This window comes from Lepisosteus platostomus, chromosome 6 (genome assembly GCF_059453375.1).
Source record: "Lepisosteus platostomus isolate fLepPlt1 chromosome 6, fLepPlt1.hap1, whole genome shotgun sequence".
NCBI lineage: Eukaryota > Metazoa > Chordata > Actinopteri > Semionotiformes > Lepisosteidae > Lepisosteus > Lepisosteus platostomus.
In genome coordinates this window covers 29,282,408-29,300,190 of record NC_142616.1, presented here as the reverse complement: position 1 = coordinate 29,300,190, position 17,783 = coordinate 29,282,408, and the positions used below count along the sequence as shown (strand labels likewise).

General features: G+C 42.1%; 2 protein-coding genes and 1 long non-coding RNA gene across 5 annotated transcripts in view; 1 reads left to right on the top strand and 2 right to left on the bottom strand.

The window, feature by feature from the left end:
• Positions 1-17,783, bottom strand: part of LOC148661457 (uncharacterized) — a 123,586-nt gene that overhangs the window by 67,782 nt on the left and 38,021 nt on the right. The gene's annotated exons all lie outside the window — the stretch shown is intronic.
• mrps6 (mitochondrial ribosomal protein S6) lies at positions 647-1,541 on the bottom strand. 2 transcript variants are annotated; one of them, XM_088635239.1, is made up of 2 exons: positions 1,026-1,541; positions 647-839 (listed from the first exon to the last, which is right to left on the bottom strand). In XM_088635239.1, the coding sequence occupies exon 1, from the start codon at positions 1,400-1,402 to the stop codon at positions 1,037-1,039; it is 366 nt and encodes a 121-aa protein (XP_088491365.1). In that variant the 5' UTR covers positions 1,403-1,541; the 3' UTR covers positions 647-839; positions 1,026-1,036. The 2 variants fall into 2 exon arrangements, with proteins under 2 accessions (XP_088491365.1, XP_088491364.1); XM_088635238.1 differs by having other exon boundaries at positions 647-739; positions 1,026-1,540.
• nolc1 (nucleolar and coiled-body phosphoprotein 1) lies at positions 1,582-16,328 on the top strand. Of its 2 annotated transcripts, none has more exons than XM_088635230.1 (14): positions 1,582-1,740; positions 2,205-2,260; positions 2,769-2,902; positions 3,597-3,730; positions 3,845-3,965; positions 4,824-4,906; positions 5,712-5,853; positions 6,401-6,544; positions 7,057-7,140; positions 7,247-7,366; positions 8,061-9,527; positions 10,720-10,850; positions 11,582-11,665; positions 14,351-16,328. In XM_088635230.1, the coding sequence occupies exons 1-14, from the start codon at positions 1,630-1,632 to the stop codon at positions 14,507-14,509; spliced, it is 2,970 nt and encodes a 989-aa protein (XP_088491356.1). In that variant the 5' UTR covers positions 1,582-1,629; the 3' UTR covers positions 14,510-16,328. The 2 variants fall into 2 exon arrangements, with proteins under 2 accessions (XP_088491356.1, XP_088491357.1); XM_088635231.1 differs by having other exon boundaries at positions 11,605-11,665; positions 14,351-14,490.

Sequence of the window (17,783 nt, the reverse complement as noted above, 5' to 3'; positions counted from 1 at the left end):
TTTTTATTTTACTGCAAATCAAGCTTGTATTTTAAAAAGAATCTATCATAGTAAAGATGACCACCTTCCAAAGATTAGATCTCAAGGGATCCGAAGCCAGAGAAAAATGATTTTCTTCAACAACCCACTAATGATGCAGCTGGCACAAACAAGAGTTTATAAACCATGTAATGGTTCTGCTTCTGAAAGTTGTGTTCACTCTGAAGTGCTTTGCATCCATTTGTGCCCGCCCAGTTTATCTGACAGTCTTACTGTAAAGCAGGATTGCTTAACTCAATTCTTAGAGGGCTGCAGCACCTCCATGGTTTCATTCAATCCAAGCTCCATTTCATTTAGCATGCCTAATTATTTTGGTCACTGCCACCCTCCTTGGAAAGAAAAAATATGCAGCTTTCCCCAAGTGTTGTTAATTAAATGTGTTGTACATTTATTTGATTATGATGTCAAATGGATCAATAGGGTTAATAAGCCTGAAACTGGAATAAAAACTGAAGTTCCTTCAGCAGTATAGGAACTGACACCCGCACTGCTGGCATTCCTACACCATTCATTGATAGTTTTTCCTTCACTTCCAGAATACATGAAGAAATTTACACTGTCCCTTAATTGCACCAAGGTTTCTTACTACTAGAAAGCATAACAACAATTAAGAAAATCATTTGTTTATTATGTAACGTATATACAATGCGTTCTGTAGATCTTGGTCGGTGCCGGCTGTACATCCCCATGTATGGCTGGGCTGGAAAAGAAGAGAGAACAATTATGGAGCTGACCACACGTCGGTCTAATTCACTGATGAAAGCGACGCAGTTCTATCTTAATACTGGTGTTCACACAAACTAAAATAAAGAAAAGATTTACACAGCTTCAGTGTCAAAGAGGCTACAGCAAAACAGGTGCACAAACACCGACGCACACACACCACACACATCCGAATCAACAATTACATTAACTGGCGCAACCTTGGGACACACGACTACACCCCTATCGACAGGCGAGCACAATTCATCAGCAAGTAAACCCACCGGCCAAACGCTCATCTCTTGTGGAGAGGCCTACTTTCGCCGAGGCCCGTTTCCAACCCGGCGCACGGTTCTACGTTTCGCTGCTCATCTTTCCGCACAACAGTGGGCCGCACCACGTCAACGTCCCGCTCCAGGTGATCTAGCAGCGAGGGGATCTCGCTCGGGGCGGCGTGGAAGTCCACCAGAAAGTACCCGCCACGCGTGTGTCTCATGTTGTGCTTGGAGATCTTGTACGGTAGCGTCCTCTCGCCCAGACTCTGCACCTCCCGCACCACAGCTCCTCTCTCCAACAGCGTCTCTACCGTGCGCCGCAGAACTGCTTTAGTCTCAGGCCTCTGCATGGCCTTCAATATCAAGGCCAGCTCGTACCTAGGCATTTTCAAGTATATATTATATCTATTTTTATAAAAACACGGATTTTATGATGAATCAATCCATATCCTTAGACCGCAAGGACACACACTCCCCACCAACGCTCTTTTAAATAGAGGAGTCCCCCCATACGCCTTCCCGTGACGCGTTTCCTTTGCGACACAGTTACTGCTCCCATGTGTCTACCCGCTGTGCTCTTGAGTCTTCCTTTTTACACGAGTGGAGCCAAAAGATGGCGGAGCAGTCGTCGGTGCCCAGCGATCTTTACAAGCATGTTTACTCTTTTCTCCTGGAGAATAAATTCTCCAAGGCAGCTCAGGAGTTCCTGAAGAAGACGAAAGTGGTGAGTGACTATTGCGAGAAAGGGTTTTGCTTTAGAAGGAGCAGATTTAGTGTGTACAGGGCTTATGACTTAGTAAAGCTTTAGGATGTCGAGTCTTGGCTTGTTCCAACTCCAGTACACGTGTGTGAGAGGTTTGGGGGATCACAGTGGGGTATTCATTTATATAAGTATGTTTTTCTTGTAACGACTATGTGTTTATTAGTTTCCTGTATTTTATATTTTAATAAAAGCACCATTGGATGTAATTATGGCACCAATAAAATGATTTAAAATAGTTCTCCAGGGAAAGGTTTTATTAATTAAATAATAGATTCTAAAGTGTTAAAAAAACTATGATTCCGTTACTTCACTTGTTGTTTATGCTGTTCAAATACAACACACTTACCGGTACCTGTGCTTAAAAAGAAACCTGAATATTTTTACAGTTTTCTTATATATTATTTGGCTATTTTTTACTTTCACAGAAACCTCAGGACCCTCAAGAAGCTGGTCTGTTGGACATTTTTAACTTTTGGGTGAAGTGAGTATACGCTCTCTCGTGTGTTGTGCTCGGTTGTTACTGAAGAGACTCGGAGCGCCCAGTTTTCCCTTGGGCGTGAATTAGGTGGCGAGTTTGGCCACGGGAAAGTGGGAACCAAAGTTTCCGGAGTTTAGAAGGATGCTGTGCGGAAGACGATGAGAGTGCAACCTGTTAGAATGTAGGAAGTTTGAATAGATCACATCCTGTGTATATGTATTTTGTACTGTCACAAAGTGCAGTTTTGGTGCAGCTAATTGGAACTGCTAACAAATTTATAAAGCACTGTGATAAAAGATTTGCCAACTTCTGTCCCCGTCTGTAGTGGTGAAGCATGATGATGTCAGTTTTTAGCCCTAAGTAATATTATAGCTTTTGACAAGATTAAAGTGTTGTTCAGTCCTTTTTTATGAGGTGCTTCCGCAGCTCAGAATTGAGTTTTTTTGTGATCAATGATGCACAAAAAAAAACAAGATGAAGGGTTGCACCATGATGCAACTTGTTTCCTTAGGTCTCCAGAGACCAAAAAGAGGAAATTGGCACCCAATGGCCCAGCTGCCAAGAAGGCAAAGGAGGCAGAGAGCTCAAGCAGTGAGGACTCATCCAGTGAAGAGGAGGCAGATGCTACCAAGAAGACGCCTGCAGGTACAGCCAGTGGCTGCCCGGGGTTTTTGTACTGGGTTGCCTTTGAACATGTGTGTAGTCTATAAGAGCCTCATTGCAGAGCTTCATCTTTTTATGGCCGTTGCAGTGATGAAGATCAATAGAAAAACGTAATCTTCTTCAGAAAATGTCACGATCTGGAGACCTCTGTCACTCGCCTTTGACTTTTTTAAGAGCCTACATTCTATAAAGCCTGAAATGGGTCAGACTTCTGTACAGTGAGGGTCTTATTCCCCTGTGTGCGTGCTTCATTGAAATTTCTATTCATAAAAGCAACAAGCTCCAAAGACCACTGACCTTATTTCCTGGATTGATTTTATATTTAGGTAGATAGAACCTGTTCTAGATCCATAAGGTCTGTTTTTTTGGTGCGAGTGTTACTCTCTATAATGGCAGCTGTGGAATATAAGACGACATCTGTTAAAGAGAACACTGTTCTTTATTCTCTCTTCCCATTGCCTAGAGCACAGTGAATGACACACCTGGCCATGTGTCTGCTTTTTATACGTCCTATGTCTAAGTATTTAATTAGTGCCCAGATTCTATGTCATGCAAAAACAGACAGGGCTCTGGGGCTATTTTTGCAAGGGAGAGAGGGGCCCCTGGAAAATAAAAATTGATCCAGTGCCCCGCACCTGGAGGTGGTGTGTGCTGAGCCCTGTTCACTGCGTTTCAGTGAAAAAGTCTCCAGCCGCAGTACCTGCAAAGAAACCGGCAGCAGCAAAGAAGGCAAAGTCCAGCAGCAGCGAAGACTCCAGCGACTCGGAGTCCGAGGAAGAGGAAAAGACAAAGAAGGCAACCCCAGCCAAGGTGAGCAGGTGCCATCAGTCTGCTCGAAAGAAACCGTAAGTAGGTGAGCGGTTTGACTGTCAGCCTCTTTACATCTGTAACCTCTCCCCTTACATATCCTATTCCTGCTGACAGCCCCCTGTGAAGACCCCCTCAAAGAGCCCCCAGGCCGCAGGCAGAAAGAAAGACACCAGCTCCAGCAGTGAGGAGTCGGACTCAGAGGAGGAAGGGGTCACCAAGCCCCCTGCAAAAGCTGGTACCCCCTACCTATCCCTTATTGCAGTGGTCTCCAGCTCCGGTGCTGGGGACTCATTATTGACGTCTTGTTTTCTCTAAAAAAATCATTGCAAACACAGGTCAGAGCTCTGAAGGAATAAACAGTGTCTTTCAGTTTCAGGCTCCCGATATGCTTTTGTTGAGACAACATGCTTTTATTCTGATTGTCCAGCATGTTGTGTAAATGGGTTTCAGTGATGCTGGATGTTATGTAGCAGTGGAACTAGTGCCCAATCCAAAGGGTGTCTTGTATTATCTTTCTCATTAATGCTGAATAAACTGGGATAAAGTGGCTCAGTGAAGCATTAACAAACATCAGGAAAAAACCTAATCACAGAGTACTGGTGCAATATTTGTAATTTCCATCTTGGTTTGGTCCTGGAATGTGTCTTTTTAAATGTTAAGCAGTCTAATGACTAAGTGCTGATTTGGTGACATATCTGGATTATTAGTGGTTGTCCAGGGCTGAAGATCCCCCAAAACACTCTTAGAGCATACTGTAGATCTTCAGCTGCAGCATTGTAACATAGACTGACTTCTTTTATTGATTCTGTAGGAGACTGTTAAGATTAATGCTCACTGTCTCACCTTTATCATCTTCCAGTATCTTTTCAACAGACATGGCACAAACACCCTTCATTAAGACCTAACTACATTTGGAAGTGCAATTAATCATATTGATTGCTATCAGTAATGCTGCTGCCTTTGCAGATGGAGAGTGAGGGCAGTGTGCGAGGACTGTCGGAGTCCAAGGAAGATAGCTGGTCTGTAGTTAATGAGCAGGGGCAGCGTACTTGTCAAGCCCATGACTGATGCGGTTTTATTCCTATCTCTGAAGAGGTCAAGGTCGTCGCCTCCAGGAAGGGGCAGGAGAGCAGCGGCGACAGTTCCAGTGACTCCGAGGACGAGAAACCAGCCAAGGTGAGTCTGGCTGCTGTTGTGGAGTCCTGATGCAGATTTCCCACTGTACGTCTGTGCTCCTGTTCATGCTTTCATGAAAAGGAGTGATTGGTCATGGTGTGCGAAAGCATGAAACCTCTCTTATTAAACATTAGGAGAAGCAGCTTTCTACTAAATAAAGCAATTTATGAATGGTTGTGTAAAAAATGTAACATAGACAGTGTTGCATGCCAGCTTGTGACCAGGCTACCAGTGGCATCTTTGACAAAAGATGTGGGCACTACATCCAGGAATTGGGTGGTGGTTAAATGCAGGCTGCTGTTGGTTTATACAGCATTGCTGAGGGAGGTGGCCAGAATTGTTAGTTTGGTCTCAGGTTGGGTGTGGAAGGATTTCTTGCTTAGTTTTTGCCTTCAAGAGAAGTTGATGTTGGTTGATTTTGGGGTGAGGGGTCATGTATTCCTGTTGGCAATTACTCCTTGTTGGTACTCCTGAGTATTTCATGAAAGGCAGAAGGGCTGTTCTTGTGTTGTAGGAACCAAACTTGGTAGCTCCTATGGTATTAGGGCAGCAGTATATCATTTAACGTATCTGTGACCGTGGTCAGTAAATGTCAACAAGATGGCAGGATATTTCAAGTTTTAAGGGTAACATTGTGTATCTTTTTGTGTAAAGATATGTCATTTCATCGAAACTCCTCACACAGATGCACACAGACAGGGCGGATCTAGCTAGTACTATGGTGCGTTCAGTATGAAGAATTATGTGATGGTCTGCTTCTTGAACACCACTGTTATGATGGAGTGTTAAATGTTTCCCCTCACAGAAGCCCGCCAAGCCTCCTGCAAAGGCCCCAGCTGTAAAGACCACTGCCCCAGCCAAGCGGGGTGATGCCAAGTCCAGCAGCGAGGAGGACTCTTCCTCTGGGGATGAGAAGGGTGCTCCCCCAAGCAAGAAGCCCAAACCTGGTAAGGTCTTTTTGCTGTGTATATATACCTTATTATATCGCAGAGCTTCGCTGTGTTTGCTGATGTTGCACGCTTGTGAACCGGAGGCTGCTAAAGTTGTACGCTGTGACTTACTCGAACTCTGATTTTTATTTCTTTGTAATACCTTTGCATTTTTAAAGCCAACTTCCTTAAACCCATATTCTTTTACATAAATCCACAGGTTTATAGAGTTGGTTTTAATAAATTTGTTCTTGCGGTTCTACAGTATACGGTAATCTTTGCAGAGGCATTAAAGATGGAAATGACAAATGTGGTTTCTCCTTTGTTTCTTTACAGCTCGTCAGTAATATTAACCTTGCCTGATAATATTAAATGCCTGATTTTATCAGTACGGAATGTCAATAGCTGAAACTGGAATTGCAGGCATTTGCTGAAGATTTAGCCATCTTGTCGAAACCAATGTCCAGCTATTGCTCGAAGAGAAACCAGGCTGAGATCCTTAGTTATTAGTAGCCACATGAATTAGATAGCTTCCTCTCATTGGTGGGTTTTGTTTTCCTAACAGGGCTATACAGTGCCGTCCCTCCCCCTTCCACCAAAGGGCAGAAGTCATCTGCTCCAGTAGGGGGTGCCAAGGCCCAGAGCAGTGACTCGTCGGACAGCAGTGAGGACAGTAGTGATGAGGAGGCGAAGATTAAGAAACCTGCAGGTCAGTGCTCCCTACAGCCCACTCCCTGTTAACATTGAGGCACTTTGATGGGCCTTGCTGTAGCGGACAGCAATGTCCGACAAACTCTCTGCAGACATAGTTGGATTGAGGTTAGTGTTATGGCTAATTCAAAGTAGCCAGGTTTTCTTTTATGTGTCTGACATCTGTCTGTCTGCCTATTGTAGTCAGTGCTGAGGTCTGCTCTGGGAGTGAGTTCACCAGCAGCATAGAAGAACGTCCTGTTATAGGTTTTCACCCTAAGTCTATCTGTATGCGTCTGAGTGTAAAGGGGAGTGTAAAAACATATAAATTCAGCTACATAATGCAAAGTGTATGTTTTGTTTCTAATACCATAAGCTTAGTTGTCCAAAAGATCAGAGCCTTGTAATTGTGAAATTAGTGGGAGATTTCTAATGGATAATCTGCAGCACAATGAATTATCAGCCCGCACAGCACATTGTCCAACCTTCCCTGTTTGTTCACACATTTCTAACTTTTCTTTGTGTCTCCAGCTAAAACACCCCCTGTGAAGTCTGCATCCTCCACACCTAAAGCAGCAGCCAGCAAGAAGGCAGAGTCCAGCTCAGACAGCTCAGGTGAGCCTTAGAGTCTTCTCTCTGATTCTTGTTCCTACTGTATTCCCTCTTGAGCACTTTCTCCAGCGGGCACTCCTACTCTTTTTTTTTTTGCTTGCTCTGTCAGATTCCAGCTCAGAAGAGGAGAAAGCTGCACAGAAGAAGCCTGTTGCTAAGGTGACGCCAGCAAAGCCTGCATCTGTAAAGACACCTCCAGCCAAGAAGGACTCCTCCTCTGACAGCTCAGGTGAGAAAAGGACAGAGCCTCTACCTTGGGGGTTAGATCAATAAGTGTTCGATTTCTATGGTAATGACTCAAGCTACTGAAGATTGTGATCTAAAGCTGGCATTAAATACTCTTTTCTTTTCCTGCATCTTTATTCCACTAACTGTCAGCATACAATTTGTCATTTTTCTTTATTTCAGCTAACTATGAACAAAATACTATAACAAAAAAGTTTATAATAACCTAATCCAGGTAGATCCTAAAATTCTGAAATTCTAATTTACAAATTCAGCACATCTTTATAGATTTATATATCATTAGAGGCTAAGCTGAATGTTTGTATTCTTCAGAGACCTGAACTTCAGATGTCTTTGTATGTAGGAATGTAGGACTTGTCAGTCCAAAAGATGGTAGTAAATGCATGCCTGAATATGAATCCTTTAGTTTTTTCTAGTGTAGAACTTGGGTACATGCAACTCCCTAGTTGTGTGGTTTAATTATCAGTTTATCAAGCAGTGTAAGGGCTTCCTGAACCAAGATCCTGCAGTGGAGTAGACGTGTGGGTGTGTTAACAGTCATTGGAAATCCCTGCTGGAGTGTGTCTGTTGGGAACTGCTCTTGAGTCAGAGTGAATCGTGTATATATATAAAGGATTTGAGACTGTGTTGTGCCAAGTGTGTGTCCGTGTTTGTTACGGGTGTTTTTTTCTGCACAGACTCGGAGAGCTCTGAGGATGAGGCCTCGGCAAAGCCAGCTGCAAAACCTGTTCCGAAGTCCACAACCCCCAGCGCTAAATCCCCAGCTATAGCTACAAAGAAGGCAGATAGCAGCTCAGATTCAGACAGTGACTCGGCGGATGAGAAGTCAAAAAAAACAGGCACCGGCAAACCTGCTGCCTCCAAAAGAGGGTCTAAACCATCCACACCAGCTGGGAAGGCAGTCCCAGCTGCTGGAAAGGCGGCCGCACCTGCTGAGAGCAGCTCAGGCTCCGATAGCTCTTCTGAAGAAGAAGAAACCCAGGCGAAGAAGGTCAAGTCGGCACCAGTGAAAACTCCTGCAGCCACCAAGAAGGCTGAGTCCAGCAGCAGCTCCTCTGACAGTTCCAGTGAGGAGGAGGAGGCACCAAAGAAGAAGGCAGCTCCCCAAACTCCTGGTACTGCTAGTAAACTCACACCTGCAAAGACGGTTCCAGCCAAAGGCACACCTACCGGGGCAAAAAAGAAGCAGGAGAGCAGCAGCTCCTCTGACAGCTCTAGTGAGGAAGAGGAAGAAGCCACTAAGAAGGCAGCTCCTCAAACTCCTGGTGCCACAAAGAAAGTCACACCTGCAAAGACGGTTCCAGCCAAAGGCACACCTGCCGGGACTAAAAAGAAACAGGAGAGCAGCAGCTCCTCTGACAGCTCTAGTGAGGAAGAGGAAGAGGCTACTAAGAAGAAGGCAGCTCCCCAAACTCCTAGTGCTGCAAAGAAAGTCACACCTGCAAAGACAGTTCTAGGCAAAGGCACACCTGCCGGGGCTAAAAAGAAACAGGAGAGCAGCAGCTCCTCTGACAGCTCTAGTGAGGAAGAGGCTACAAAGAAGAAGGCAGCTCCCCAAACTCCTAGTGCTGCAAAGAAAGTCACACCTGCAAAGACAGTTCTAGGCAAAGGCACACCTACCGGGGCTAAAAAGAAGCAGGAGAGCAGCAGCTCCTCTGACAGCTCTAGTGAGGAAGAGGAAGAGGCTACTAAGAAGAAGGCAGCTCCCCAAACTCCTAGTGCTGCAAAGAAAGTCACACCTGCAAAGACGGTTCCAGCCAAAGGCACACCTGCCGGGACTAAAAAGAAGCAGGAGAGCAGCAGCTCGGATACATCTGACAGCTCTGACTCAGAGGCTGAAAAAGCGAAGGCTTGCACCAAGCCTGCGCAGCCCAATGGGAAACCTGCAGTCCCCAAGACAACAGGCATGGTGAAAACACCAACTTCTGCCAAGAAAACAGCAGATTCCTCCTCCAGTGAGAGCAGCTCGGACTCTGAGCCTGAAGGACAGAAGAAGACGGGAAAACCAGCAGCTTCTGTGGTTAACTCCACAGCCACCAAGAAAGCCCAAACGACTCCCAAGGCGGCCAAAAAGAAAGCGGAGAGCAGCTCATCAGATGACAGCTCTTCATCAGAGGAGGAGAAAGCAGAGCCAGCCGCTAATGGTAATCAGTTTTGCATTTACAGTATGTAGTGCATGGACACTCCCCAGAGCATTTTACACAAGCTGGGCATCAGTAGAAATATCGCTTATAACTGCAACACATTCACAAAAGTATTACTAGGAAATTTACAAAATAGCTTTTATAGCCAGCGCAGTGAACTTTTATTGAAGTGATGTGATCGTGTAAATTCACAGGCTAGTTGTGTGTGTGGCCACCATTCTTTAAAGCAGATTCTAACACATTCCTCTTGTGAACATGGATCGTTGTCCAGCCATGGATGTCATACATCCCAACTCATGCATACATGTTCAGTTCAGGCTCAGGGCTGAGTACTACAGTACAGGAAATACAGCGTTCTTGGCATAACTGTCACATTCTCAACTCAGAAGAAAGCCCTTGCTACAGGAGCAGCACGAGGATGTGCGTTGGCCTGCTTGAGTCATGCATTATCAGGATGAGCCTGAAAGTTAGTGAGGTCCTACAATTCGATCAATAGTGTGTCTTGTACAGGTTACTTGACACTCCTGCCAAAACTATTCCTCTTGAATGTTCCCATTGATGTTGACAACGTGTCATGACCTTTGATCTCCCAGAATATAGCCCATCATACATGGGCTGTTTGACTTTAAGCTGTTCCCGGCTTATAAGGGGCTCTCAGCACCCCAGACGGTGATCAACACTGTCCTGACTTCTTGCAGCCCCCAACATACAGGAGGCAAGAAGGTGCTGTTCTGATGACAAGCAGGGTATATTGGTTCTTTTATGTGTTTTTTTTATATTGATGAAAACTTACATGCATATATCAAAGGATGACATTATTTTTTTAGTTTGGGAAGAGGCTTGATTCTGCCTTTCTGATTTCATATTGTAGTGTATTTGCTGCCAAAACTATTTCATAGCCTTTCAATATTTTTTAACTTGGTAAAGGTAGTTAATTGTCTTCACTGCTTTCTACAAAACCCTAGGTTACGCTACTCATTGTTGTACTGCATGATCTTCTTAGTAGACAAAGACTGTAGTTGCCACAGGTATACCCATCCCCTGAGCAACAGGCTCAAGAGCCACGCGATGGAAACCAAACCATTTGGGAACTTTGACTGATGTCCCTAATGAACAGGGAATGCAATTTGGATGTTTTAGGGAATAATATAAAAAGATAAAACGTTTTTCCTTTTTTCTCTCTTATGGATAGGCACTGCAGCAAAGAGGAAGAGAGATGAAGAGTCTTCATCCGAGAGCAAACATGAGGAGGAGAGTAAAACTCCAAAGGCCAACAAACTTACAGCATCAACACCACACTCTTTTCCCAAGGCCAAGCAGAAGGTACTGCGTTCTGGGAATGGCAGGAAGCCATTGGCTGCAGTAGAGTGAAGACAGCTGACTGGTTAAAAAAATATAGATTTTGTTTTAAATCCAAACCCAAGGTTTGGATCCCAAGTTTACAAAAATGTGTTTGTTGTTGATAATTGACATTAAATTAGTTTCACATTTAATGTCATCTTGAGTTAAAGGTTACAGTTACAATGTTAAAATTCTAGTAAAAACCGCACTTTAATAGTGACCTAGTATGAGCCACAGACTACAGCTATACATTTCTCCATCTGGAATCCCTCATATAAATAGTTAGTCTCTGCAGCTCTATGAGAACTCTCAGGGACACCGTTTATTATAATTATTGATAAAGGTAAGAAAATTACCTTTACCTTACCTTTTAAAATTACCTTTTACAATTATAATATATATATATACCTTATTATATAAAGTAAGAAATTGATTTTTAATTTACCCTCAGATGAATAAGATACTATATTTGAACTGTAACACTAACTGAACACTAGGTGCAATGTCAGCTTTCTATGTGCAGGTGCCATGGTTTTCAATATGAGCTCTCTGACATGCTGTACGTCCCAAACTTTCAGCCACGTTGATTGCATGGTGTTTTGTAAAGCTGGATTAAAAGTTCAGCAAGTTTTTGTTTGGGATTTACTTGCTGTCTTGAGGCAAAATGATTAAAAAGTATGTCTCTCTTTTCTCTCTGTGTGTGTTCTCTAAAGACAACCAATGCTCCTTTCCGTAGAGTAAGAGACGAAGAGATTGAAGTTGATCCTCGACTCTCCAACAACTCATTTGACGCAAAGGTAAGGACAGTCTTCATCTGTTTATCGTGAAAACTCAGCATTTACATACACAGAAATCAGACGTTTTTGTTTCATTTAAATTGAAAATGTGTAATTGTACATTTTGGTATTTTCAGATAAACTCTTCCACTGAGTACTGTTAAATGTTTTTTAGAAATGTTTGGTTTTCCATTTTGAATGGGTTAAGTATTTAGCTAGGGTGCAGTTCTGTAATTAAAAAGGATGTTTGACACGGGAAAGAGAAAAGTGGGGGAAAAAATGATTTACAGAAAATTCTGGACAATAGAAATCTCATAAGTACAATGGTTCATATTTAGATTTACTTATGTTGGCCCCAATCAGAATTCCAAACCAAAATGTGTCATCTGCTTGGAAAATCTCTCCAATTAGTGTATGATTCTGTCTGTTTAAAAGACACCTGGAAACAGAGCACCACAGGTTGGTTTAGAAAATTAACTGAATATTTTAGCTGATGGCTCAAATGTTTCAAATGCCAAAAAGAGGTGACCTAGTCAGTTAAAGTATCCTGAATGTCTCATATCTGATGTCACTCATGACTACAAATTGCAAGAACACATATACAATCCAAGAAACATTCATTACTAGACATGTACAGCACTTTTTGGCAATGAGTAAGCAAAAAAGGTTAAAAAGATACCCCTTTCACCCAGCAGATTTGTTTGTTGTTTGTCAAAAGATAATGAGGTGCAACTGAATCAAAGTATAATGAAATGCATTTAAGGTAGATGAATCTACAGGCACTGGAAACTGGGGCTCAGCTGTATGTGTTCATTACATTTGGGACAGTAAGTTGGTTAAAGATTATCTCTGTTGTCTCTGTTGCACTGCCAACATGAACAAGAAGAGAACGTTTTGAAGTGCTGAAGCAGTACACAAATGCAAATGGCCTTTGTAGCCAATGGGTATGATGGGCAGAAAATGTTGGCTTATTGTGAGTATACAACAAGTTTCACAATGTTTCAACCCAATGCGTTTTACACAGAGAAGCACTGGCATCAAAAAGCCAGAGCCTTGAATTAAACATTTTAACCTTGGTTGTAAAACCTAACTACGAAAACCAGACCTCTGAAATCATGCGTTTTTGTTATTTGCAATGTGATGGGTCTGTGTAACAAAATTCAAGGATCTACCACCAAAACAGAAAAGTGTAAGCATGCCAGTAACATCTGTTTTCTTCCCTAACTGAATTAAATGATGGTGCTTCAGAGGTTGCTGATATTTCAGATGTAGTAACTGGCCACTTAACAGAGCTTGTTGCTCTGTTCAATACGTATTTTAGTGAAATGGAAAAATTAGTACAAATGGATTGCGATTGTATCTGAGATCCCTTTACAAACAGCACTGGTAAGGAAATGCTGCACAGTTTGACAAATTGATCTAGTTGAACAATGACAGCCTTTTGTGGTAGACTTTTGAGAGCTGTCGACGAAACACCTCATGTTTTGGTTGGATGTAGGATCTAAATATCTGCAGCTTATTAGAAAAAGCAGTGAAAGTGCTGCTTGCCATTTGCAACTAAAAATATTTAATGTAGTACATGATGAAACCTTTAAACAGAGGGATAACACTTCTTAAAAAAGGTTGAAAACCCCTGTTCTAACGCACTGTGTATATTGCCATACAATATTAATGAATTTAAAATGTCCAATGTATATGCAGTTCTATATAAGATCACTTTATTAGCCATATACAATTTCTTGCATTATATATATAATGCCTTCAGTACTACATTTAATATTTTGCATAAAACATCAAAGGAAAATTGCTTTAATCTGCTTTATGTAGTTATGAAATTAAGAAAATTAATCCTTTTGGGGAAAATTAGTTTGCTTTATGGCTCTTTTTGAATGTCCAACACATAACAGGGTGCAATTGTATATTTATACATCCGTCATCTAGTGGACTCAAATAAAAATGCTGTTTGCCTAATTTGAATTTGCCATGCATCTGGCTATAGCACATTCATCATGGTTAGTGCCAGCAGTTAACTAGCTCTAGCAAACTGGTGTTCAGTGCATGTGTTGTAGAATAGGCTGCTTTAAAGCAGTGCTGTTCACACAGTGTTGCAGAGTGATGAAAATGGCGTGAAGCACAACAATGCTGAATGCTCCTAGCACAGCCTAGTCTTGTGCACTACAATTTTAGGATTCCTTCCAGCCTTCGTTCATATCATCGATCATCATTGCATACCTACATACTGTCTGGTAATGCGCATTTGTACATTTCAGTGTAGGAATGGTCCTAGAGAACACCATTCCAATATGACATGCTTAATTGATCAGTGGTACAGACTTTGAAACACAGGAGTGTTTTGATCAATGTTTTGAATTTCATTCTTTCAGTTAAGTCAAGAACAGCCACTTTTGACCCTTGAATACTACAGAGCGTTGAGATTGGAAAGGCAAATCCCTAAACCACCTAATAGAACAACTCACTTACCTCAGTGGTCAAAACAAAATTGGTCCACAAGCTTGGAAATTCATAATGTAAGGGTGACCTGTGACCCTGCTGGTTTGTGGCTCTCCAGGACCAGGATTGGTGAGCCCTGTTTGAGTGCAGTGATCACATATCTCACCTTGACCCAGTACAGAAGTGTTGATTACCCTGTCCAGTGCTCTTGAATTCTCCTGAGATTGACCATGCGTGTGGTTTGTGTCTTCACAGGCGGGCGCCCAGGGGGACTGGGGACAGAAGGCTAACCAAGTGCTGAAGTACACCAAGGGCAAATCATTCCGCCATGAGAAGACCAAGAAGAAACGTGGCAGCTACCGTGGCGGCATCATCTCCACAAACATCAACTCCATCAAATTCGAAAGCGACTGAGTGCCCAGTCATCCACCTTGTCCCTCCCTCTTCATTGCTTCTTTTAGAGGAAATGGACTCTTCCTCTCCTAATAAAGACCCGCAGGGCAGTCCACGTTGTCCTGTACTGACCTATCACTTTTGCAGGCCTGCTCCGCTAGGACTGCCTTGGCTAAGAGAAACTTGAAGCTGGTTCATGTCAGTCTAGTGATTATTTCATATCTTTTGGTACATTCATACAAAGGATCGTCTTTTAAAACTGCAGAATATTGCTTAGTGAGTTGAGAGGTGGGATCTTGGCTCTGGAGACCAGAGCAGGACACTGAAGGCAACTGGGAGAGTCCCGTGTTCTGTGAGATCCCTCTGCATTATCACTGCAGCTGTTATCTCCCCTTGAGTCTCAGCATGATGCAGTAACAATCAACATCCAACAGGTGGCCATGAAATATTCTCTTAAGATAAAATTTACAATTGTGAAGTCTTAGTGAATTGCTTATTTTTCATTTTCTAACAGTTGCTTACAGTTTGTAAAATTGTTTTGTTTTGTTTTTTATTTTAATTCAGGAGCTTGTGATTATAATTATTAGTATGCACATATATAAATACATCTTAAGATCACATCAGATTTGTATGCAGGTGAAGACCTGTGCTTTTGGCACTTCAGAATTCCCAGCACAGTTTTGAATGAGTTCATAGAGTTCTGGCAAACTTTATGAAATCCTGGATGCTGGTTTTGCACCAGGAAGTCAATGCAAGTTCTTGCTGTTTTAACCCTTTGTGAAAATTAAAAAAGACTCTTTTCGTGGAGCAGTAAGGGTGATCTCAGGTTTTATTGGTCACAGGCAATTTTATAAATGTGGTAGAAGTTGCCACCTGATCATTACCTTACTTTAAGTACATTTGGAAAGATATTCAGCACATTGCTGTTCAGGGGAGGGTGATAATGTCAGACCTTTGCTAAATGATATTCTGCAGTCTGTAATTGTTAGAAACACACTGTAAGACTGGTCTTAATCTGAATTGCTGGATGTCCTAGTAGTGTCTTCTGGGTTTTACTTTTAGTGAAGTAAATGTTTGGAGCTATCAACTGGAGAAGATCTTAAACAAATCCTATATTTGGCTAGGAAAACAAGATTGTTTGATCACTGAGTGGAACAAAATCAAAAATTTGCCAGGTTTCGAGGGCTACTGATTTCTGGTTTTGTCATCTTGCTTTATGGATTGTCTCCACTGCATGAAGACCAAGAAATGACCATAATTGTGACAAATAATTAGATTGAAGTATTTAAGTTGTGTGGAAACAAAAACCTAGAGACATTTTGGCCTTAGAGGCCTATACCTAAGCCATCCAGGAATAGACTTTGAAACCCAAGGTGTGAGAGTTTATGCTACAGACTGTTAACAGCTGGTATAGATTGGGTCTTCCAAAAAGAAAGCAGAGGTTAAAAAGACATGTTACAGCTCCACTGATGAACAGTAGGGGGCCTCGTGGCCTGATTATGATGCATAATACTTCTGTTTTTTATTTGCATTTAACTAATTGATTGGCTTCTAAAAATGTACCTGATGTAAAAGTGACCAGCCAAATCTGCTGCTCTACAGCACTGAGGGGTTGAAGGCAGTTTTACTCTTTTCCCATGTTTGATGTTTCTTATTTGAAAGTTTCCAGTTGCAGTGTACAGATTTCTTCAGGATTGTAACACTGTTCTGTCCAGGATTCTGTTTGCCACTGATGTGATATTAACAACTTTATAATTTTATTGAATAATGTCAGGTTATTTTTCTAAGAAGGCACAAAAAAACTAGTTACTGTAATTAAAGACCTGACTGTTTAAATGTGCTTCTTTGTTTTCTCATTAATCCTCCCTCAGTTCATTAAAATGAGTATGTGCTTTCTGACTTTTTTATGTGAATGCATTATGTGTAGAGCAACGTGCTGGGAGGTGAAGAAGACTCCTGTTACAGCTCTATTGTTGAACGTTTCAGGGTTCCTCCCTTGTTTTAAAAGGTTTTAATAATAGGTTATGTTTTTATTCTCATAGCACAAAACCTAACTTGTTCAATTTAAAAGGGTCACAATTACAATGCATCGAGGGTCTAGTTTTCTCAAGTCCATACAAGAGCTGCAACTACCTCTGATTCTCCCCGTCTCAAATGCTCTTAGAAAATTGAAGAATTGACTTAATTAGGACCCAGTCTTCTCTCCTCTACCCATAAGCTGTCAGTGCTAAAAAGATAATTACAGCCTGCTCAACAGTAATGGATTTAATGTGTTTGGATACTTGTAGAAATTTATATAAAATATTTAAAAATGATTAACTTTCCAAGAGTACAGTTTCCATCTCTGATTTGTCTAGGGCCTGTAAAACAGCAGTGGAATGCAGGTATTCTGGGTAAGGTAGACAAGTAGTGAGCAGAGTGCATTGATTCTGCTCCCAGCGTCTACATGCACTGGCTTGTCCCTGTTCTTTGCCGCCTTTCCTGTCTCTAACACCTTGTGTCCACAAAGTGGCGGCAGTAACCAGTTTACCAAAGCTGGTGTTGAAGAAGCTGGCAAGCTTCCATGCTACCAGGGCATGAATTCCACAGGAATTAGGTTGTTTAGAGGAGCAAATAAATCATTCAGACTAACCAGTACATAGACCCCCCTCCCTAGAATAGGGGCTGCCACTTGTTCCAATAGCTAATTTCCAGCATGCTCAAACCAGCATTTTAGATCTGCTGTGCTGCTCCTGGACTTGCATGCATTACAAAGCTGTCATGGGTGCTTTTCATTTCCCATCTTTGTAACTGATAAATATTGATGGGATGTTGTACGGGGGCCTAATCAATTTCACAACTTCAAAGTAAATCCATCCACTGGTACATTTCAGCAAGAGTGCCAGGTTTATAGCAAATGCATGACCTAGACTCCCAAAAGAAGCCTCTTCAATCAACCTTCATAGTGACAAGCCTTCGTAAAATGAGCCTCACAGGACCTACTGGCACCTGTTTTCTTTTTTGCTTTCTAATTAGATTTGAGCATGTAAAAGGACCGATTAGAACCAGAAAGTAAATGTTTTGAGAGTAAAATGTGTCACAGCAGTAACAAATTCATAGTTATAGAGCAAATAACACCTTTTTTTCTGGCAGTTGTACACATACTTTTTTATTGATCCCAATCTGACATAGGGTAATTAATTTTACTGATCAATATTGATCATCAACAGGGGTCCTCTATGAAAGTCAGTCAGTCTTATAGCATGCATGTGAACCACTGGGAAGCAGTAAAGCAGATCTGTGATAGATGCTTGGC